General features: G+C 45.9%; 4 protein-coding genes across 4 annotated transcripts; 1 reads left to right on the top strand and 3 right to left on the bottom strand.

Annotated features, from left to right (window-relative positions):
• Positions 1-444: 444 nt before the first annotated feature.
• On the top strand, positions 445-2,245 carry LOC127328439 (uncharacterized). The gene is made up of 6 exons (XM_071829389.1): positions 445-568; positions 637-832; positions 931-1,134; positions 1,220-1,397; positions 1,473-1,567; positions 2,126-2,245. The coding sequence occupies exons 1-6, from the start codon at positions 462-464 to the stop codon at positions 2,243-2,245; spliced, it is 900 nt and encodes a 299-aa protein (XP_071685490.1). The 5' UTR covers positions 445-461.
• Positions 2,246-3,260: 1,015 nt separating this feature from the next.
• LOC139839029 (protein unc-13 homolog) lies at positions 3,261-3,888 on the bottom strand. The gene has a single exon (XM_071829076.1). The coding sequence runs from the start codon at positions 3,774-3,776 to the stop codon at positions 3,315-3,317; it is 462 nt and encodes a 153-aa protein (XP_071685177.1). The 5' UTR covers positions 3,777-3,888; the 3' UTR covers positions 3,261-3,314.
• A 2,378-nt stretch (positions 3,889-6,266) lies between these two features.
• Positions 6,267-9,127, bottom strand: LOC127328440 (protein unc-13 homolog). Its single transcript, XM_051355038.2, has 3 exons — positions 8,585-9,127; positions 7,699-8,511; positions 6,267-7,611 (listed from the first exon to the last, which is right to left on the bottom strand). Exons 1-3 carry the CDS (start codon positions 8,999-9,001, stop codon positions 6,313-6,315), a joined length of 2,529 nt encoding a protein of 842 aa, XP_051210998.2. The 5' UTR covers positions 9,002-9,127; the 3' UTR covers positions 6,267-6,312.
• A 575-nt stretch (positions 9,128-9,702) lies between these two features.
• On the bottom strand, positions 9,703-13,775 carry LOC127332110 (probable nucleolar protein 5-1). Its single transcript, XM_051358369.2, has 10 exons — positions 13,628-13,775; positions 13,412-13,533; positions 13,253-13,294; positions 12,469-12,648; positions 12,230-12,394; positions 11,663-11,863; positions 11,277-11,576; positions 10,754-10,954; positions 10,540-10,671; positions 9,703-10,245 (listed from the first exon to the last, which is right to left on the bottom strand). The coding sequence occupies exons 2-10, from the start codon at positions 13,487-13,489 to the stop codon at positions 9,856-9,858; spliced, it is 1,689 nt and encodes a 562-aa protein (XP_051214329.1). The 5' UTR covers positions 13,490-13,533; positions 13,628-13,775; the 3' UTR covers positions 9,703-9,855.
• Between the last annotated feature and the right edge of the window lie 8,044 nt (positions 13,776-21,819).

The following is a 21,819-nucleotide window of genomic DNA, read 5'->3' as shown; positions in this document are numbered from 1 at the left end:
CTTCCCGGACATGGGGTTCCTACACTTAGGCAGATTCTGCATGTATAGGGGGGAACTCCCTCGGAGGTGAACCGGAGAGAACCTTGGGATCATAGGGTATGATCCTTGTTTCCACATGTACCTATGACCTAACCAAGCTCAAACGTAGGCATACGCCCACCGGGGGAACCCCGATGGGATGCAGTCAAAGGGGTAGACGGCGCGGTCAACAGAACTAGGGTTTCGTCAGAAATCGAGCATCGGACCTAGGGAATGGCCCCAAAAGTTGTGTGTGTCCACATGGCATGCACAAAAGTGATTTGAGATGGTTCTATATCCAATGCTACCCCCTCCGGGTGTGCCCGGCTTCCCGGACATGGGGTTCCTACACTTAGGCAGATTCTGCATGTATAGGGGGGAACTCCCTCGGAGGTGAACCGGAGGAGGAGGAGGAGTCTAGGGACGAGGAGGCTTCGACGGAGATGGCTCCGAAGAAGTTGCGGATTCGTGGGGAAGCGCAGGTTCCCGATGAGAGTAAGGAACCTGCTACGGAGGATGAGAAGTGGCTCCTTGTCCCAGGAAAGATAGAGTAAGTAGTAAGGTGATTTCATTTTCGTTATGACACTTAGCATTTTCTAATGTTTGATAATTGTGCAGGAATTTCACATACACGGGGAAGAATGTCCGCGTGCCAGGGAGTCTGATTGGAGCTGCTATTAGGAAGTACTGGCCGGGGATGTACACTCCGGTCCTTGGGGGCGAGTCCAAGCTAGCCTACACTTGGGAAGACTTTGAGATAGCGCCTTACCCTGGCTTTACTTCCGCCGCCGACGCCGTGATCAAGAAGTTTTGGGTACGTAATGCATACTCTTTGGGTTTCGTTCATATGTAGTTGATAACCCCACCGTGATAACTCATGCCTCTCACACTTTCTGTTATGCTTGATTGCAGCGCAATTATAGGGTGGCGACTGAGCATAAGGAGAGGGCGGACGTGGTGCTCCGTAACATGTGTCGGAAGTTGACACGGCAGCAGTGGTACAACCAGAGGATCACGTGCATCGGCCACTTCTATGCTGAGCAGGGCGTAAGGTACACAAAGCCTGAGATTGTGCAGGGACTCGCCCCGGCTATGACGATAGATGACTTCATGTCGGTAAGTAATTGTCAATGCGATTCTATGTACCGCGGCTAACTTGCAACTATATTGTTTGTTCTTCAAATGAGTTTTGATTTTGCAGGTTGTACCACATTGGGCTGATAATAATAAGAGGGCCGCCTTCATGGAGTTGGTCAAGAATTGGGTCGGCGAAAACCCCGATTTCAAGGCCGTGAGCGACCGAACAAGGCCAACCGTGGGAATCAGGGAACACACACTTTGCGGGGAGCAGCAGCACCGATCGCTATCGGGAGCGTTCGGTACATATAAAAATGGAACAAGCTGCATTTTTTTGATTTTTCGATGATATGCATAACATTTGTTTTGTGATGCAGGGAAGAAGCTCGGGAGGGAACTTGGTGAGATGGAAGCGTGGACGCACATGAAGCCGGTGACGCCCGTCCGAACGAGCCTCGGCCCGCGCCGAGATGTACTACGGCAAGGCCAAAGAGAACAAGGAAAGATACCGCGAGGAGTACGCCAAGCTCCATCCAGAGGTGGAGGACCCTATGACCGAGCCGGTCGACGAGGTGGCGATGATGCTGGCGGGTCCGGCCAGCCGCATGGATGTCCTGCCTGCCTTGCTGGGGGTTTCAAGCCTCAGAGGAACTTCATGCAGATCAAGGCTACCCTCCCCTCCGGCAGCCTACGCTACCTCCTCGCGGACTACATGCCGTTCTCGGGTAGAGGTTGATGTAAGTCATCCACACTTTCATCCTCTGTTTTGACTCTTGTTCCCGAATGGCTATGTTGATGAGACGCATTATTTCTGAAATTGTAGACTCAGCTCGAGGAGGCCTATGCGGTAGCTTACGAGGAGTATCTCGAGAAGATTAAGGAGCATGACCTTGTGAAAGATGCCTATGTCCAGTGGACGAGCAACCAGATGGCGGTAAGTTTCAATCTCTATGGTTGCAATACATCATAAGTCCCCATGTTTGAATCTGAGCTATCTCTCCCGTTTCTTGCAGAGTTTCACTCGGTTCAGGATGACTGGAGTGCGAGAGGACCCACTCCCGAGCCACCTCATCCGGGGCCGACGCCGGTGTTCCCGTCCAAGGAGGAGTTCTATATCATGTACAAGCGTCAGCGTCGGTTGACCCAGTAAGTTGCTAACTTGGCTAAGTTGCTAACTTGGTGTGACATGGCTAAGTTGCTAACTCCCTCCAACATGTAGGGATTGGGAGAATCCGGGAACGACACTCCTTGTGGTACGCCGATGCACCCCGGTCGCCATTCTCCTGGTGCTTCGCCGAACCTCGGCATTTTTCTCGGTTCCGGTGGCTCTCGTCGTGGTTCTACCTCCCCGAGCACCGTCGAGATACAGCGGCCTCACTTCACCCACACGGAGCTAGATCGTCAGTAGCTAGATCGTCACTCGGGTGGTGCACCCCCATAGTTTCTACATTGTACGAGCTACATGACACATGCTATATGTGTAGCATGATCTAAGTAGGATGACCATATGTACCGTATTGCTTGTGTGCTATATTTGTACTAAATTTGGGATTTGGTGCCATATTTGTGCTATATCTGTGATGTGAGCTATATGTGTGCAATTAAGTATGTAATCTTTGCTATTTTATATGCAATTGCTGTGCAAATGGAGCAAAATCAGGCAAATTAAAAAAAGCGGGCAGCACTGTAAGCGACGGTGTCATAGCTGTGCCAAATGGCAGGGTCTGTGCCGACGGTGACACCGTCGGCACAGCTGCTGCCCAGCCCGCGTTTTTCCCAGTTCAAATCAAAACGTTTTCCCGCCGGTTCTGGAAAAAAAAAAGATGAAGCGTGCGACGGTGAAACCGCTGCACGAGTGGGCATCGTTGACGGCAGCCGGCGTGACGGCGAGATGGGTGTGCCGACGATGGGCAGGCCGACGGCCACCGTTCAGCCGTCGGCGTACGCCTGTGCCGACGGTGTCATGCTACGCCGACGGTGCCCGCGCGAACCCCGACGCCATCTGTGCCGACGCCGGTACGCCGACGGTCACCGTCGGCAGAGACGGTGCCGACGGTGGACTTACCTGTGCCGACGGTGCGGGGCCGTCGGCCCACGGCGTCTCCCCCGTAGTGGTGGGAGGTGTTTTACACACAAAAATTCAGCATGCCAATGCAATGCGCCTGCTTTGATATTGCTTTCCCCTGGATAAAGATATATGGCCGGCCTCCACCTAAAGCCTACCTTCTCTTCGGCAGATCAAATGTCTTCTTCAAAAATCTGCTGGCTGCATCGTCGTCTCGGTGGCACAGCACGCGGAGCAAAGTGTTGGCGTCGGACCGGCACCACCGTCTCGTCATGGGCGGCATCGTCGTGCAACTAGAAGAAGAACGCCGAAACTCATCGATGAGTTTCTCCGTGGGCAAACCCATGAGATCCACAACCCCCTCTGCGGCGGCAAACTCCGTCTCCACCACCTCCTCCGTCACCAACCCCTCCCCGCAGCTGCAGACGAGACGCTTCAAGCTTGCGAGGTCCTCAGCCACCGCGCCGTAGTCCTCTCGACTGAACGCCCGCCCGCCGCCGCCGGCAAGGAGCGCCATCAGGAAGGACTCTACGGAGGCCTTCATCACCTCACGCACCGCCAGCGGCTGCGCCCGGTCACAGACGACGCTGTCGAGGAACGCAAGATTCTGCTTCATGATACGCAGCGCAGGCCGAATGCGAGCCCCGGAGACGCCTCCTTGGTAGAGCGCCTGGTGGAAGTAGTGAGCGGAGTCGAGGAAGACAAGGCGGTAGGCTGAGAGCTCCGTCACGTGGGGGCGCAGGCGGCGCCGAGCTTCCTGACTCTTTCCCCCTCCATCTGGCACTCCATTCGGCGGGTGTCGGAGGGCGATAATGACAGCTTGATGCTCACCTTCTCCGGGGAGGAGATGGACACGGTCTTGGCTAGCATGAAGACGGATACCGCTCCGGGGCCGAACGGCTTCCCTGTGTTCTTCTTCAAGGAGTTCTGGCAACTGGCTAAACCGCTTATCTTGGCAATCGCCAACGGTTTTGCCCTGGGGAGGGTGGACATTGCCAGACTCAATATGGGGGTCTTATCTCTCATTCCCAAGGTTCCTGGGGCGAACGATATTAGACAGTTCAGGCCGATAGCGCTTATCAACGTTATTTTCAAGTTTGTGGCCAAAGCATACGCGGTTAGGTTATCTCCAATTGCGCATAGGATGATTAGCCCGACCCAATCGGCCTTTATTCGGGGTCGCCATATCCATGAAGGGATCCTGGCTCTGCAGGAGATCATTCATGAGACCAAGTCCAAGAAACTCCGGGGAGTTTTCTTAAAACTGGACTTTGAAAAGGCTTACGATAGGGTGAGTTGGGCCTTTTTGCGGGAGGTGCTTCTCCGCAAAGGCTTTGAGCCCGGGTGGGTGCACAGAGCGATTGGGCTGGTCTCGGGGGGCCAGACAGCGATCTCTGTCAATGGGGAAGTAGGGAACTTCTTCCGTAATGGGCGCGGGGTGCGTCAGGGGGACCCTCTGTCCCCCCTCCTCTTTGACTTTGTGGTGGAAGCCCTGGCTTCCATTCTGGACAGGGCCAGAGAGGCGGGCCACATTGCTGGGCTGATCCCACATCTGATACCTGGGGGGTGTCTCACTTGCAGTATGCGGATGACACCATCATCATGCTTCAGCCGGATGACCTGGCCATCGCCAACCTCAAATACATTCTTCTCTGCTTCGAGAATATGTCGGGCCTCAGGATTAACTTCCACAAGAGTGAGGTCATGGTTGTAGGCGGGGATGAGACCGAGGGGACAAGGATTGCCAATATGCTTAACTGCAAAAGAGGCACCTTCCCTTTCACTTACCTAGGTCTACCGGTGAGTGACCGGGCCCTTCTAGCCTCGGATTGGGGTCCGCTGACTAACAAAGTGGCCAAGCGTGCAGATCCCTGGATGGGAAAGCTGATGTCCTCAGCGGCGAGGCTGACGCTTATTAACGCCTGCTTATCTAGCTTGCCTCTGCACGCTATGGCGGTTTGCCTCTTGGGGGAGGGAGTCCACGGCCTGTTTGACAAGGCCAGGTCCCGTTTCTACTGGGAAGCGAATGGGGCTAAACGTAAATACCATTGGGTCAGATGGTCGGCGTTGTGCAAGCCTAAATGCCTGGGGGGGCTAGGTATTGTGGATACGAGAATTATGAACATTTGCCTCTTGGCCAAATGGATTTGGAGAATTTGTCTGTTTGGGGAGCAAGGCCTCTGGGCGGAGATCCTTAGGGCTAAGTATCTAGGGGAGAGGGACCTCCTTGTAGATAATCATCGGCCTGGATCTCAATTTTGGAATGATATCCAAAAGATCAAGCACGTCTTTGGCATGGGGGCCAGGCATGCTATCCGCAATGGACGCGCCACTAGATTCTGGGTGGACTGGTGGCATGAGAAGGGCCCCCTCAAGGACCAGTTCCCGGGTCTCTTTGCCATTGTGTCGGAACCCCTTGCCTCGGTGGCCACGCTCTTCCTGGGAAACCAGTGCAGGCTCACGTTCCGCCGTGAGCTGGGCTTGGGGGAGCGAGTGGAGCTGGCCAACGTCGCCCGGCTGGTGGAAACCATTCACCTGTCGGAACCCCAGGATCGGATTTCGTGGTCCTTGGAGCCAAATGGGAAGTTCTCCGTGCGTTCGTTGTATAAGAGCTTATGCCAAGGCATTCCCCACAAACACTATGGGATAGTGTGGGAGATCAAGGTGCCACTCAAAGTCCGCATCTTTCTTTGGCAATTAGCGAAACATCGACTCCCCTCCAACGACAATATCCGGAAACGTAGGGGTCCATCCAATGGTACCTGCGCCCTTTGCTTGGAGGTGGAGGATAACAACCACATCTTCTTTAGATGTCCTCTGGCGCGCTTCATGTGGAGTGCGGTTAGGGACCTTCTTGGTTGCTCTTGGAACCCCTCGTGCTTTGCCGACATTTTTCGGTACAAGCGCGTCCATGTCGGCCAGACTCGGAGAGTTCTTTGGTTGGCGTGTGTTGCCCTTCTTTGGTCTCTTTGGAACGTTAGAAACAAATTCACCATTGAGGGTAGTTTCCCTACTGACCCGGCTAACGGCTTGTACAAAATGATTGTTTACCTGCAGGCGTGGAAGCTTCTGGCTAGGAGAGGAGACCGGCATGCGGTGGAGCTGATGATTGGCAGGATCCGAGCTCTTCATGCTTCTATCAGAGATAGTGTCTAGTTCATTGTGCTCCCCTCTGGGGCCAAGTGGAGTCTGGTGGCGTCTGGTGTATCTAGGTGGCAGGCTTTGGCGTTGGGGCGTCGCCTCTCCATCTGGTGATCTTGGTCGCTTACCTTGTATCTTGTGCGGTCCAGGTCTTGTAACCTGTGCTGGTGGTTGTGTGGAGCATCCCTCCATCTTGTCGTGTCGCGTCTGGTTCGTGTATGGATGATGTATGAATGCTGCCGTTGGGGCTTTATTAATTTAAAACCGGGCTCTGCTCGAGCCTTATGTTTATAGAGCTCCGTCACGTGGACAACAGCGGACTCGACTGCAGGGTAGGCGCGATCAAAGGAGGAGCTCCGAACACGGCGGTGGCCGATGATGTGCCTCTGCTTCCCATGTTGGGCGAGGGACCTGTCGATGGAGTGCAGGACACCGAGCATGTAGTGGAGGGTGTTGAGACGGACGTAGAGGCGCTGCGTGGCGCCGCTTGTGGTCGGACGCACCCGTGTCATGGCCCTCGCCGGCGTGGTAACAGCAGCAGCAGCAGCTTCGCCATTGCTGCCACCGACACCACAGTTGAGGTTGAGCAGCAGCTGGTGCAGGAGCCTCTTGTCCTGGCTGCACCGTGTCAAGGGCGGCAACGAGGGCATGTAACCCTCCTTGGTCCCTGCACCGCACGAGGTAGCGAGGAACGACGCGTACTGGTGCACAAGCCGATCGATGCCGTCGGCGAGATGCTGAAGCGGCTCCGACATTGGCCATCGTTGATGAATCTCAATGAGCCCATCCACCGTCCCCTTGGCTAGTTTCATCAGATCCACAGCAGACTGCGCGTAAGGCTCGTTCTTGGAACCAGGATTCCAAGCCTCCGAGTCTCTTGCTCTCCTAACACACTCTGCCCCAATCCGTAGCCGATCATCCATCCACTCGGTGACGAGGCCAATAACAATGGAGTTGACATCGTAAGGGATCAGCTGCTTGCCGCCATGGCCATCATCATCATGTGCCATCTGAACCAAGTACTTGTCTAGCTCGGAGACCGTCTGCAGGGCACGCATAGACTCACTGCTGAGGCAGCCGGCCATCTTGGACACATACCGCTTGAAATAAGTATCGAAGCAGGCGTGGAGAGTGATGGCGGCAATGGTGGCCGGGCAAGGATGCCACTGTCCAAGTATGGGTGCGTAGACGTCTTTCTCCACCCTCGCCATCTCCTTGGTCTGTGCAGCCACATACATCAGGGTCTCGCTAGGATCATCCTCCACTTCCACCATCATGCTGTTACCCCCAGCATCGCCACTCTCGTCCAACTGCATCAATTTCCAATCACGCATCTTAATTAGTTGATTCCTTCCACACTACATTAATCAATGGGAGTTCATTGCAAAGAAACTCACCTTGGTGAAAGCGCGCCTTGCCGATGATTCGATACATCGCTCAATTAGATCAGCAGCAGCAAAAGATGATCCTGCAGCAGCGGCAGCAGCTGGAACGTGTTGGCTCAGCATCTCTGCTGCCAAGACCGCGAGTGTCACAACATTCTTCGTCGCGTTCTTGTCAAACCCCCCGTGATAATCCATCAGTTTGTTTTCTGCCCACGCGTACATCGAGGCTATGGCAGACAAGGCTCTGCTATATCCTAGCTCCCTCTCTGCTTTCATAGCGTCTTCAGAGACATGCCGGAGCATCACCAAGGTAGCCGACAGCAGGTCCTGTTCGATCTCTCCAGTAGTGACGTACCTCTCGAAGAGGACCCAGGTGAAGCAAACATTGTGGATCATCCTGTTGAGCCCCAGCACGTTCCACGTCTTCTTGATCAGCTCCAGCAGCTCGTCAACTTCGTCCAGCACAACCGTCTGGTCCCTGAGGTCGAAGATGGCACGGAGGAGGGACAGGTAGAGGTGCACATTTAGGGGGTAGCCGTCGGCCCAATGACAAACCTCGACGGAGCGCCAGGCCAGAGCCATGACGGTGGCAGAGAGGGCGCGCACATCGATCTGCAGCTCGGTGGACCTGGCCATCTCGCTGAGAGAGGACGCCGCAGGGCTGCGGTCGACCGGCGCAAACGGGTGTGAGACGAGGCCTGCCTCCAGAAGCTTGAGCTGGCGGAGCTGCCACAAGCGGTACTCGTCTGCGTCAGCAAACTCGGAGGTCTTGATGCGTCGAAGGAGCTCCATGGGAAGCACAAGTGATTCCACCTTCTTGGGCATCTACAACCAACAAATTAGTCTGCGAATGAATAAAATATTTATTTTCAGAGAATGACGAAATGCATGGAGATACCTGGGGGCCGACGAGGCAGCGGGCGAGTGTCTTGCGGAGACGGCCGTCCGTCTGCTCGGCGGCCCCCATCTGCCGCCGCATGATCTCCGCCGACGTCATTGGCTTGGCTCCCACCATGGACCTCGTCTTCCTGGAGCGCAGGCCAAGCGACTGCTTCAGGCGGCTCACCACCACCATGTTCTTTGCCCCCGCCACCGTCTTGGCTCCCTCATGGTTATCCCCAGTGGCGAATGCGAGGCGTCCCCCGGCAGAGGTGGAGCGGCAGGCGATGAAGAAAATCTCGTAGGCGGAGCTGCGGACCTCGTCACGAGTAAGAAATTCGAGGCGACCAAAGGGCCACTGTAGATCAGGAGGAAATGGGTCCGGAATGGCACCGCCAGCCGCCGTCTCCGGCAAGGAGAGGCGGCGGCGGCCCATGGATAACCGACCGATTCAAGGCCGTTGGAAGGCACGCGCGCATTGCATGCAGGATGCAATGCGCGGGCGCTCCCAACCACAGCAGCAGTGCGACCACCATTGTCCATGCAAATATGCAATGCAGAGCAGCTACCTTTCCATTGACTGCCTAAAACAAGCTAGAAACAAGAACCTTGTGCTATATATAGCCAATATATAGATAGCTAGGCTAGGAGCTAATGATGGATGAAATTGTAGTACTTGTTCCATTTCATTTCACAAGAAAGAATAAAGAGAAGAGGTGAGCACATGTTCCAGCATGCACACGCAGATATATAAGCAGCAGCACTTGCATGTAAAAACAGGTAGTACGGCTGAAGCAAGTTCAAGCTACTGATGCAATTAAATTAATAGATTAAACTCACAAGATAAAGTTACACTGACCACCAGAACTGATAAGGCAGCAGCAGTTTTGTAGTAGTTCCATTTCATTTCAGAAGAACAGAGAGAAGTGAGCATGCACATACAGATAGGGATAAGGCAGCGGCACTTCCAAACAAAGGTTTTGGCTTCCTCAACCCCTTCGGCCGGTCTTGCAGTACACACTGCAAGAAGTTTAAAACAAAAGCGGGGGAGAACAAGCCATTGGATAGGGCAATCTTCATACCTGACAAAAAATATTTCACATGCAATGAGCACACAGGGTATTTTGAACAACAAAATTTCAATGTCACCTGTCTTTCAAATATCGTGAGTTGTTCAATACAGCTGCATGAGTAAACTGAACCCTGCAAGGTTCCTATACTAAGGCTTACTAACATCAAGTAGCCGCTAAAATCCCATTTTACATAACACAAAGTCTTGAACCCAAAAGCTCATTGATCAGCCTGCTTCTTTTTTTTCTTCTTATCTTTTTTACCAGACTCAGTTTCCATTGCAACAACCTCCTCATCTTGTGCGTCGCTTTTCTTCTTTTTTTTCTTCTTTTCTCCTTCAGCAGTGGCCGCACCAGGCTCCTCAATCTCCTTCGACTTCTTTTTCTTCTTCTTGTCACCACTGGCATCCGCTGCAGGAATCTCCTCGCTGTCCTTGGACTTCTTTTTCTTCTTCTTCTTCCCATCCTCTTGAACTGCATCCCCGGTAGTCTCGACTGATGGTGCAGTCTCCACATCCTCATGTTTCCTCTTCTTTGAAGCTGTCTCGGGCTTCTTAGTTGTTTCTTCAGTCGGTTGTGCAAGAACCAGATCAGCCGAAGGGTTGTACGTCTGATAAATGAAAGTTTAAAACATTAAACCAAGATGAATACCATGAATGACAATTATTTTTCACGACTATAAGAGGGGATAAGTATGCTGAAAGCAAAATATCGAGGGTACTCTTTCCCTTGCCCAACAAAGAATATCCAGAAGTCTAGTACCCTAACATGGCTCCACAATTCTAACAAATGTTATTCTTAAGTTCTTGCCAGGATAAGAGAAAAAGTCCACATTATTTGCCCTTGTTACCAATTGTTGGGAAGCATCTTTGGAATAATAAGACAAAACCATGATGCTGCTTACCTTAGCCGGTGTAATTAACCCAGCACCGTTCTTCCGGTCTTTCTCGTACACTTCTATCTTGGGCTTTCCCTTTGTGGAACCAGCAGATCTCCCTAGTTCTTTACCCTCAAGAACCCGAAGACGTGTTTCAAGCTGTTCAAATGTTCTTCATGTCAAAGACAATCCTCATAAATTTTTATACTGTACATAAATGGTGTTTTGACAATATCAATACCTTAAGTCGACTCTCAAGACCAATGGAGTTATCTTCACCATCACCAAGGGCATCATACCGGATGGCAAGAGCTGCTTTTGAAGCAAGAGATCGAGAAATCTTTCCCTTGTGCTTTGGAGCTGCCTGACCAATCAAGGATGCATGGTAGATGAGACCATACTTAGGTGTAGCATGTTTTGTCTTCAGAGCTCTGAACAAAGCCTGGAGAGAAATATAGAGTTCAGTTTATTTCGCTAAAGGCAAATTCAAAGAGATGTTACAACATAAGTCATTTGCAGCCATGAGCCCATGCATTACAAGATTGATTGTACAAAAGACATGTGTGCATTTGTTGCATTTGTCTGACACTATTGAAGGATACAAATATCAAAGAAGATAATAAGAACATCGACTTGCCTAACCCTATCATGCCTCTTCCCTGTTTTTATATGAAAAATCCATCCGTCGATAAACAATTCAAACCCAGAATCAAGTTTACAGAATAGATGGAATATATACATAATTTTACATATAGTGAACTCACCTTCTCTGCACCGAGTATCTGAATTGTGCTGCCAGGCTGCTTAGCCAAATTTAGCAGACTGCCACCATGTGAAATAAGCCTAGCACCAACTAGTTCACCCACAAGAGCAGTCAAATTTGGCGCGATTGTGTTCATCCTACTTTTCAGATAATCATACAGCTGAGCTCTGTACTCAGAAAGAGACAAGACTTGATCACAAAGTTCCCTAATGTTTGACAAGTCAAGATCATTAACTTCTGTTCCCATGGATATTACTGCAGCCTCCTTTAACTGTGCTTCCACATCGTCATCTGTCAGTATCTGAAGAAAACAGAAGTTCTTAATAAGCAAATTTCCTGCATAGGAATTAGGAATGGCACTCATATTTAGACTTGTCCACAATCTACCTCTGAGAAATCAAGATTGACCGCGTTCGTCCTATTTCCCATCAACTTCACAACTTTTGCATACTGTATATTATCTGCCACTATTTTAGTGAGCTCTGGGAAGTGCCAACCATACCATTCACGAACCCTCATTGCGTATGTGTTAAGCTCCTTGTCCAGATCATCCAATAAGCCAATGGCTTGAATGATCATGGTATCAACCTGTAGCATCAGAAGAAAAAATAGCATTACCTCATATGTTCATGTGGAACAGGTGACAAGATGTTAGCTTCAATGAATATCACGACTGTAATTCAATAAATATCAGTACAAAAAGGCCACCAAGAAAATGACAAGGAGGATAGTAGTGGCTTACCATAGGACATGACAGCAATATACAAAATGTTGCAAAAGAAACTTCAATAAATAGCAAACAGTCCAACACAGAATACTAACAAAGGCTTGACCATGCATATATACAAAATGAAAGATAATGACAACTCACGAGATACAGGAGCCACCAAACCGGAAATGAAGCACAAAGTAACATGACCAGCGGAAGAAAGATAAGCGCCAGTATTGACTCACCTTTTCCGGACTGAACTTTAGCTTATATCTAGACAAGCTGTGGGACAATCCCAGGCTCATTGGACCAAGGTCTTGTGTGCCCAAACCAGATATAAGCTCACTAAGCTGATTTCTCAGCCCTCTCATCAGCTCCATCACAGCACTGTTGTGAACACAGTCAATTTTCTGTGAAAGCACACAAAATTGTAAGTGGAATTGGTAATACAACAGAAACGAAGTAACTAAGGAACCTAACTGACCAGTTTTTCTTTTATAACATTTCCAAGTTTAGAATCAGCAACCGCCAACGTTTCACCATCACAATGCTTCTGCAAGAACTTGCGCAAACCCTTGCTAGGCTTGCTATCAAGAATGAGGGTTGCAGCGGAAAGGGCATCAGATGTGTTCTCGAACTTGTTGAAAGCCTTCAGCTCAACCACCTAAAATAAATATATCTGGTAAGTAACATTGAGCCAGTAAGAGAAATTAAGTATACAAAATATACAAAATAGGACGCATATACTGAATTATCTCAAAGTGCTAGCCAAGAAGTTCATATCACTAACTTAAATTACAATGGATATTACCAGGAGGCAGCAGTCGGTGTCTAGGCATTACAACATCAGAAATATAGAGAAATCAGAAGGTTTAACTGAACCATGCAAACTCTCCTTATTTTGGACTTATTTTGGACTATTGGACTCACGGAGAATAGTGGAATTATGAATGTCGCTGTTCACTTTTTTAAGTAGGTGGAAAGTCCAGTATTCTACTGGTAACTAAGTTAACCCATTAGGCTGAGTGGCTGACAGCTGATATCATCTATCAGCCTGCTGAACTGGACATACAAGCATCCATTGAGCACTAACTTGTATCAGATAACTAAGTTACGAGGATAGCTAGGAAGCACATCATGGATTCTTGCTTACTCATAGCAATAATTTTTTTCGACTAACTCGATTATAATGTGTACATCACGGACCGACTAATTGTACGGGAAAGAGAAGTTATTTTGCCGTCGGAAGAAAAGAACAAAGCACAAACCTTTCTCGCCAAGTCCGGCGTCGTGAACTCCTGCCATAGATCCTACAAACAAAAAACGAACACACAGCTCCATTAGCCCCAAAAAAGAACATTCAGAGAAAAATTGAACCGCGAGTAATCTACACCAAACGAAGAGCTGGGGCGGCGGCGACAACTCACCTCGACCTTGCTGAGCTTGCCCTCGTTCAGGACCTTGAAAAGGGCGAACCCGGCGGGCGTCTCGAACAGCACCAACATCTCCCACCACGCCTCGACTCAGCAAACGAGAGCTCCGATTTCACCTGGATCGCAGGCGCAGCAAAAGAACCGAGTCAAACCAACGAGCTCGTGTGTAGAACGAATCCGAGCTGCTGAAACACACAAAATCCCACGAACCTTGCGCCGATTGAGCGAGGGGGGCAGGGATTTCGGCTGCGGCGAGTGGGGTGGGGAAAAGAGAGGCGCCGCCGCAAGGGTTTTAGCCCTCTTTAGGTTTTGAGAGAGATTTATACAGGACGGTGGGGAGGTGGTTGAAGGCCAGTCTCGCCGTTGGTTGGGAGGTGTGGGCGTTGGCTGCCGTTGGATTGATCCTCTTGGGGTTTAGGTCGGGGCTGTGATGTGTTGCGTTGTCTTGATAAACACCCGGAACAGGTACAAAGCAAAATATACCTTTTTTTTTTTACGAAACACAAACGTACACGCTCACAGATACTCACATACACTCATTCCACGCACGTACACCCTGCTCTTATAAGCATCTAGACTACGTCAAAGAAACTTCATCCGATGAGTCTTGAGATTGACAAAGTCACCACATGCGCCTCGTTGTCTACGGGAACATCGTCTCCCACTGAAAAATATTCCGTCTTTTTATGAGACATCAAAGTGTCAAACATGAGGTTTTAAACTCTGGTGGGCTGGGGGTGTCACTGCCCTCCTAACCATCCAACCACAAGTTGATTCTCTACAAAGCAAAATATTCCGATCAGTTTGACGTGCAGTAGTTATTTTGATCATCGTTTTGGTTAATAAAATATAAATTCTATGTCAAAAAAATTATAGTATTGGGAATATTTTGATTATTTTAAGAAAAATATTTTGATCATCATTTTGGTCAATAAAATATAACTATATGTCATAAAAATTATATCATTGGATACCTTTTCTAAATATGAATCTAATGGTATAGATTTTATAGATATATATTATATTTTTTGTTAACGAAATTAAAGGTTAAAGTTTAGGAAGCGTCTAAAGCTCGATTAACCGAGATTTTGTTATTTCTCGGTCGATGTAGTCGTCACGGTGGACCATAAACCAACAAGCGTTATTCTCTTCTGGCCTTTTTACAGTGTTTATTAAAGGCCTAGTAACTAGCTAAAAACAAATAACTACAAGCACACTTACAAATTACCTTACAAATTACCATACAAATTGATTACGTATGAAATCTAAAATTACACATACATTTGCAATTATATATTCATGTGCAATTGTATACTTATATACAATTACACACTTATGTGCAATTGCATATATATATATATATATGTTTAATATATTATAGATATTTTTGGTGCATAAACTTGCAACTACACACATGTGAAGATACATTCAATTACATGCATATATACATGCAAACACACATAAAAAAGGCACGGTTTCCCAATCAATATGCGTAGTTACGTATCTGCAAGTAATTGACATATATATATTTTTATCACGCATGTATGTATAATTGCGCAAATGTAAGCAATTGTACACAAAAAAGAAAACAAGCTGAAAATGTAGAAAAACAAAAATAACGAAAATCGAGCACATTATTCGAAACATCTCCTCCAAAAAAAATAGAGCCCATTACTCCAAGAGCCAACAAAAAATAAAAGCCTAAAAACTATATCCAAACAGGCTGATCCAACAAAGAAAAAGAAACGAAGGCACAAGCGAGCATCTTGAATCAACAATCGAAAAAATCTAACCATAGATACCATCGATCAAGAGCTAAGGAGATTCTCGGTCATATCACGCATGTTTTTCGACTTGCTCATATCTTGTATTAAATAGCTCGTATGTAATTGGCTTTTAATATTATCCACTTGCTGAAAAAATCTAACTATAGATACCATCAGTCCATTCTTATATGAGGGTTTACTTTCATGTATTGGTTTGTTGCAGTTATTGGCTTGTTACATAAGTTGCAATGCAGAGAGCCAATGGAGCATTGCGCCAAGAAGCTCGAGTGTGTCAAGAAGCTCGAGTGAATTTGACTCTATGTCCACATTAAGTAGCGATAGCATTCATATTTCATAGATTTATGTCTTTTAGCATGCCATATACTTTATGTTGATCTATATGTTGGCCTCTTCCTATTTGGTTAGGCCATGATTTTGTAACAAAAAATGTATTAAGTTAACGAAAAGTGCTTTTAGCTCCCGAGCTCTGATGCGCGTGAGACACACGTCCGTTGGGAACCCCAAGAGGAAGGTGTGATGTGCACAGCGGTAAGTTTTCTCTCTGAAAGAAACCAAGGTTTATCGAACCAGTAGGAGCCAAGAAGCACGTTGAAGGTTGATGGCGGCGAAGTGTAGTGCGGCACAACACCAGGGATTCCGGCGCCAACGTGGAATCTGCACAACACAACCAAAGTACTTTGCCCCAACGTAACAGTGAGGTTGTCAATCTCACCGGCTTGCTGTGAACAAAGGATTAACCGTATTGTGTGGAAGATGATTGTTTGCGAAGAACAGTAAAGAACAATTGCAGTAGATTGTATTTCAGATGTAAAAAATAGGACCGGGGTCCACAGTTCACTAGTGGTGTCTCTCCCATAAGATAAATAGCATGTTGGGTGAACGAATTACAGTTGGGCAATTGACAAATAAAGAAGACATAACAATGCACATACATATATCATGATGAGTACTATGAGATTTAATCAGGGCATTACGACAAAGTACATAGACCGCCATCCAGCATGCATCTATGCCTAAAAAGTCCACTTTCAGGTTATCATCCGAACCCCTTCCGGTATTAAGTTGCAAGCAACAGACAATTGTATTAAGTATGGTGCGTAATGTAATCAACACAAATATCCTTAGACAAAGCATCGATGTTTTATCCCTAGTGGCAACAGCACATCCACAACCTTAGAACTTTCTGTCACTGTCCCAGATTTAATGGAGGCATGAACCCACTATCGAGCATAAATACACCTTCTTGGAGTCACAAGTATCAACTTGGCCAGAGTCTCTACTAGCAACGGAGAGCATGCAAGAACATAAACAACTCATATATGATAGATTGATAATCAACTTGACATAGTATTCAATATCCATCGGATCCCAACAAACACAACATGTAGGATTACAAATAAACGATCTTGATCATGATAGGCAGCTCACAAGATCGAACATGATAGCACAATGAGGAGAAGACGACCATCTATCTACTGCTATGGACCCATGGTCCAGGGGTGAACTACTCACACATCGATCCGGCGGCGATCATGGCGATGAAGAGACCTCCGGGAGATGATTCCCCTCTCCGGCAGGGTGCCGGAGGCGATCTCCTGAATCCCCCGAGATGGGATTGGCGGCGGCTGCGTCTCTGGAAGGTTTTCCGTATCGTGGCTCTCGGTACTGGGGGTTTCGCGACGAAGACTTTAAGTAGGCGGAAGGGCAGGTCAGGGGGCCACACGAGGGACCCACACGCTAGGGCCGCGCGGCCAGGGCTTGGGCCGCGCCGCCCTAGTGTGGCGTCGCCTCGTGGCCCCACTTCTTATCCTCTTCGGTCTTCTGGAAGCTTCGTGGAAAAATAGGCCCCTGGGCGTTGATTTCGTCCAATTCCGAGAATATTTCCTTACTAGGATTTCTGAAACCAAAAACAACAGAAAACATCAACTGGCTCTTCGGCATCTCGTCAATAGGTTAGTGCCGAAAAATGCATAATAATGACATATAATGTGTATAAAACATGTGAGTATCATCATAAAAGTAGCATGGAACATAAGAAATTATAGATACGTTTGGGACGTATCAAGCATCCCCAAGCTTAGTTCCTACTCGCCCTCGAGTAGGTAAACGATAACAAAGATAATTTCTGAAGTGACATGCTATCATAATCTTGATCAATACTATTGTAAAGCACATGAGATGAATGCAGCGATTCGATGCAATGATGAAGATAATGAGTAAACAAATGAATCATATAGCAAAGACTTTTCATGAACAGTACTTTCAAGACAAGCATCAATAAGTCTTGCATAAGAGTTAACTCATAAGCAAAAAATTCAAATTAAAGGCATTGAAGCAACACAAAGGAAGATATAAGTTTCAGCGGTTGCTTTCAACTTCAACATATTTATCTCATGGATAATTGTCAACACAAAGTAATATAACAAGTGCAATAGGTAAACATGTAAGAATCAATGCACACAGTTTACACAAGTGTTTGCTTCTAAGATAGAAAGAATACGTAAACTGACTCAACAATAAAGTAGAAGAATGGCCCTTCGCAGAGGGAAGCATGGATTACTATTTTTGTGCTAGAGCTTTTCATTTTGAAAACAAGAAACAATTTTGTCAACGGTAGTAATAAAGCATATGTGTTATGTATAAGACATCTTATAAGTTGCAAGCCTCATGCATAGTATACCAATAGTGCTCGCACCTTGTCCTAATTAGCTTGGATTAACACGGATTATCATTGCATAACATATGTTTCAACCAAGTGTCACAAAGGGGTACCTCTATGCACACTTTGTACAAGGGTCTAAGGAGAAGGTTCGCATTGGATTTCTCGCTTTTGATCATTCTCAACTTAGACACCCATACCGGGACAACATAGACAACAGATAATGGACTCCTCTTTTAATGCTTAAGCATTCAACAACAGGTAATATTCTCATAAGAGATTGAGGTTTTATGTCCAAACTGAAACTTCCACCATGATTCATGGCTTTAGTTAGCGGCCCAATGTTCTTCTCTAACAATATGCATACTCAAACCATTTAATCATGATAAATCGCCCTTACTTCAGACAAGACGAACATGCATAGCAACTCACATGATATTCAACAAAAGTGTAATAGTTGATGGCGTCACCACAATAGTTTTTAAGGCTGTTTGTCCCATGAGCTATATATTGTAAAGGCAAAAAATAGAAATTTAAAGGTAGCACTCAAGTAATGTACTTTGGAATGGCGGAGAAATACCATGTGGTAGGTAGGTATGGTGGACACAAATGGCATAGTATTTGGCTCAAGGATTTGGATGCACGAGAAGAATCCCTCTCAATACAAGGCTAGGCTAGCAAGGTTGTTTGAAGCAAACTCAAGTATGAAATGGTGCAGCAAGACTCACATATAAACATATTGTAAGCATTATAAGACTTTACATCGTCTCCTTGTTGCTCAAACACCTCAACCAGAAAATATCTAGACTTAGAGAGACCAATCATGCAAACCAAATTTTAACAAGCTCTATGTAGTTACTAGACCATTGTAGCGCGCGTTGCTGCGCCCGTCCATCTCAGTGAAAAACAATAGTATATTTTCAGAAAATATGAACAATGATATCAACTCATAAAATATAACTATGCATAAGACTTCTTGTTGCCCAACTTAAAATGGTACATTAGCAGTGATTGAACATTTTGTATATATACACTCTAATTTGATAAAATTATATCAACAAATCACAAACTTATTGTCTCAATGAATTACAAATAACAATTGTACTATGACTATTATATGAGTAAGTAATTAATGAAGACCTTGAATATTCAGTTTTTTTGTCTCCTGAACCTACAAACAACACGTACGGAGAGTAGAATGATGCAGCTTTTATTTGTATAAGTAACCAAGTAGTGGATCATACAATAATATTTTTTTCAGTTAGCAGGGGAATCACTCTTCAGTGAAACCCCTCGGCATACCTACAAGTAACAGAAGTAGTATTAAAAAAAATTAATGGACTGAAAGATGCATCCTATGTACCATGCGAAAAGTAATAGGGAAAAGCCTTGAAATCTTGTCCTACTTACACCAGCAGAATCCTGACTGATCATATTGTGCAAGTGAAAGAATTACGTTTAACATTAAACCATAGCACTTTATCAAGATTAATTGAACCTACTAATGGTGAAATACAACTGACTAAGCTTGTAAATAGTGTAACCTAGGCTACACTTTGTAAAGGCTACTGCGCAACACATCAGGGACACATACTAAAATGGTGTTTCGCTATACACATTGAAGGTGCAGTAATAGCAGGAGAACGGTGACATTCGCAGTCCTGCACCCCGAGTGAACCGTTGAAATACTTCCGTACTACTTCAGTAAGTAATACCTAGAAAGATAAGCTTAATACAATTTTATCCCTACTCATCTTAAGGCAAGCATTTAAAAAAGCTAAGATGAAAATGAGGCTTATGTGCATCTGAACGCAATTGTCTGCACTTAATCTATTTCTATCAGCCGCTGATGAGATCACAGAATATAGGGTAAAAAAAAAGATTTGCAGCACACACTCTTAATGCAGCTCCTTGAAACTATTCCTTCAGAACTTCTCACACATTATTTCCTAATTAGATTTCCATAGGAACCAAGTAGTTAGAAGATAACAAAAACAGCAGGCGAAGTTATAACCTGAATAGTGGAACTCACACGCCAGGTGTGGCCATTCTATAGATATTGGATTATAGTATTATGAACTTATAAAAAATATTCATTCAAATTATGTTAAAAACATTGATTCCAACACAAAAATCCAAACCAATGCCATCGCCACAGTTGGCTGCAGTAGCACAGGAGGAGGGAAGAACCAAACGCCATCAACATTGCCTACAGCAGAACGGGGGAAGCGAACTGGGATTCCACCAAATAAACGGGGGGTCACGCAGCTGCAAAAGGTCTCTACGTCATGACAGGAATATGATTTGTCCCACGAAGCATCTCTTAGATCGCAGAGATTCATTTGTGTATATCTCAATCTGGGGTTATTAGATCCTAAAAAGTGAATAGTTCTCTTTCCTCCACAGTAAAGCCTAAATAGCGGAACTCACACATGGATTGTGGAGATTTTATGTACTGGATTTTTTTATTAAGAACTTACTAAAATATTCTTCACATCATTATTATTTTTTAAAAAAATTAATAACATATACAACTCATCAGGCTTTCAAGGAAATTACAACAAATAAGAGGTAGGATAAACGTTTGGAGAATGCAACAAAAAGAAACTGATCTTTTCACAAATAACAGCTGAAAAGGACACCATTTAATCAATGAAATAGACATTATGATTCAAGGTGAAAAAGCCGCTTATTAGTGCCTTCCGTGTTATATAAACATTATCAATTCAAGATATTAATTGTGCTGCTGAAAATATTTGAGGATGCCCAGTTAATTTTACTGTCTTAGGCATTGAAATTTTTAGCACTATGAGCACAAATTGTACATATACAGTAGCAAAAGGTACTGGCATAAAAAACTTAGTAGGATTAAGCTAGCTAGTTGTTTACTCTAGATCATTTATTTTTGAATGCATACACAAAATCTGTGGAATACATGCTGAAAATAGTAGGCAAGTTTTTTTCGGCTTAGTGTTCGAAAGTTAAGCTTTAATTAAAGATGAAATGCAATTAGCTTGTCACAGCGGCAATTTACATATGAAGCCATGAGGGTTTTCACGTAATTTTATAATGACACTAAATAATTGCACCTAGTCTTGCTATGATTATTCTTGCTGCTGGAATGTCGACGATGTGAACCATTGAAGGAACTCACAACCGGTGGGCTCTTCGTGGTTGGTGATGGTAGATCATCAGCATGAGCTATCAAGCCCTTGTAGGAATGGATAGGTACAAATTTCATGTAATCTGTAGAAGTAAAATAAGATTAGGTTTATATATGCAATTTGGAGAACCACATTCTGTTAGTACAAAATTTTACAAAAATCTTATAAAGAATGAAACATACCTATCTAAAATACCATGTTCAATAAGCTGCACAAACCAAATTGTAGTCACAACACCAGATCCAGGTACCCATGGAGATAATGGTGGCTGCCAACAAATATTGCCATGGCTAGTGTTTGATTTTTTTTTTTCAATCCATTGGTCGGTTAATATCTCTAGCACTCAAATGGTTCCCGAGGACTGTTTTCTGATAATCACACCATGCTACAGAGGAACTAAAGGAAATCATTAACTGTGGTATCCGAATGATAATAAACTGCCAACCTAACAATTTGATCTGACAATCTTAGTTTGGAAGAGGAAATGATCACTATCTGAAGTAATGCAGGTATCCACAAGACCCTCATTGCTAGCTAAGGGCTTGAGCTTTTAACCATTTCCCCCACAATAATGACATTCCAAAATATACAAGCAGTTTGTGCGCTGCAGAATATTAAACACGCTGCATAAAGATTAATTATACTCTTAACTGGATAAATCAACTTGTCTTATCACTAAACAGTAGGGATAAGAGAAATTCTAACAAGCAAGATGGCAGGGTGCAAAGTCACGAACAATACAGTTACCTTCGTTGGGGGTTAATTCTAGATGGAATATACAGGAGAGCGCCC

This window comes from Lolium perenne, chromosome 4 (assembly GCF_019359855.2).
Source record: "Lolium perenne isolate Kyuss_39 chromosome 4, Kyuss_2.0, whole genome shotgun sequence".
Lineage (NCBI taxonomy): Eukaryota > Viridiplantae > Streptophyta > Magnoliopsida > Poales > Poaceae > Lolium > Lolium perenne.
Note: the sequence above shows the minus strand (reverse complement) of the source record. Positions and strands in the feature narration are given on the sequence as shown.

Coding starts and splice junctions, on each gene's coding strand:
- LOC127328440 (XM_051355038.2), bottom strand. CDS start 9,001: ATGGGCCGCCGCCGCCTCTCCTTGCCGGAGACGGCGGCTGGCGGTGCC. Junction 8,512..8,584: donor GCTGCCTCGTCGGCCCCCAG/GTATCTCCATGC, acceptor TGTTGGTTGTAG/ATGCCCAAGAAGGTGGAATC. Junction 7,612..7,698: donor CAAGGCGCGCTTTCACCAAG/GTGAGTTTCTTT, acceptor AAATTGATGCAG/TTGGACGAGAGTGGCGATGC.
- LOC127328439 (XM_071829389.1), top strand. CDS start 462: ATGGCTCCGAAGAAGTTGCGGATTCGTGGGGAAGCGCAGGTTCCCGAT. Junction 833..930: donor CCGTGATCAAGAAGTTTTGG/GTACGTAATGCA, acceptor GCTTGATTGCAG/CGCAATTATAGGGTGGCGAC. Junction 1,398..1,472: donor ATCGCTATCGGGAGCGTTCG/GTACATATAAAA, acceptor TTTGTGATGCAG/GGAAGAAGCTCGGGAGGGAA.
- LOC139839029 (XM_071829076.1), bottom strand. CDS start 3,776: ATGAAGCAGAATCTTGCGTTCCTCGACAGCGTCGTCTGTGACCGGGCG.
- LOC127332110 (XM_051358369.2), bottom strand. CDS start 13,489: ATGTTGGTGCTGTTCGAGACGCCCGCCGGGTTCGCCCTTTTCAAGGTC. Junction 12,649..13,252: donor CGCCGGACTTGGCGAGAAAG/GTTTGTGCTTTG, acceptor TATTTATTTTAG/GTGGTTGAGCTGAAGGCTTT. Junction 11,577..11,662: donor TCAATCTTGATTTCTCAGAG/GTAGATTGTGGA, acceptor TGTTTTCTTCAG/ATACTGACAGATGACGATGT.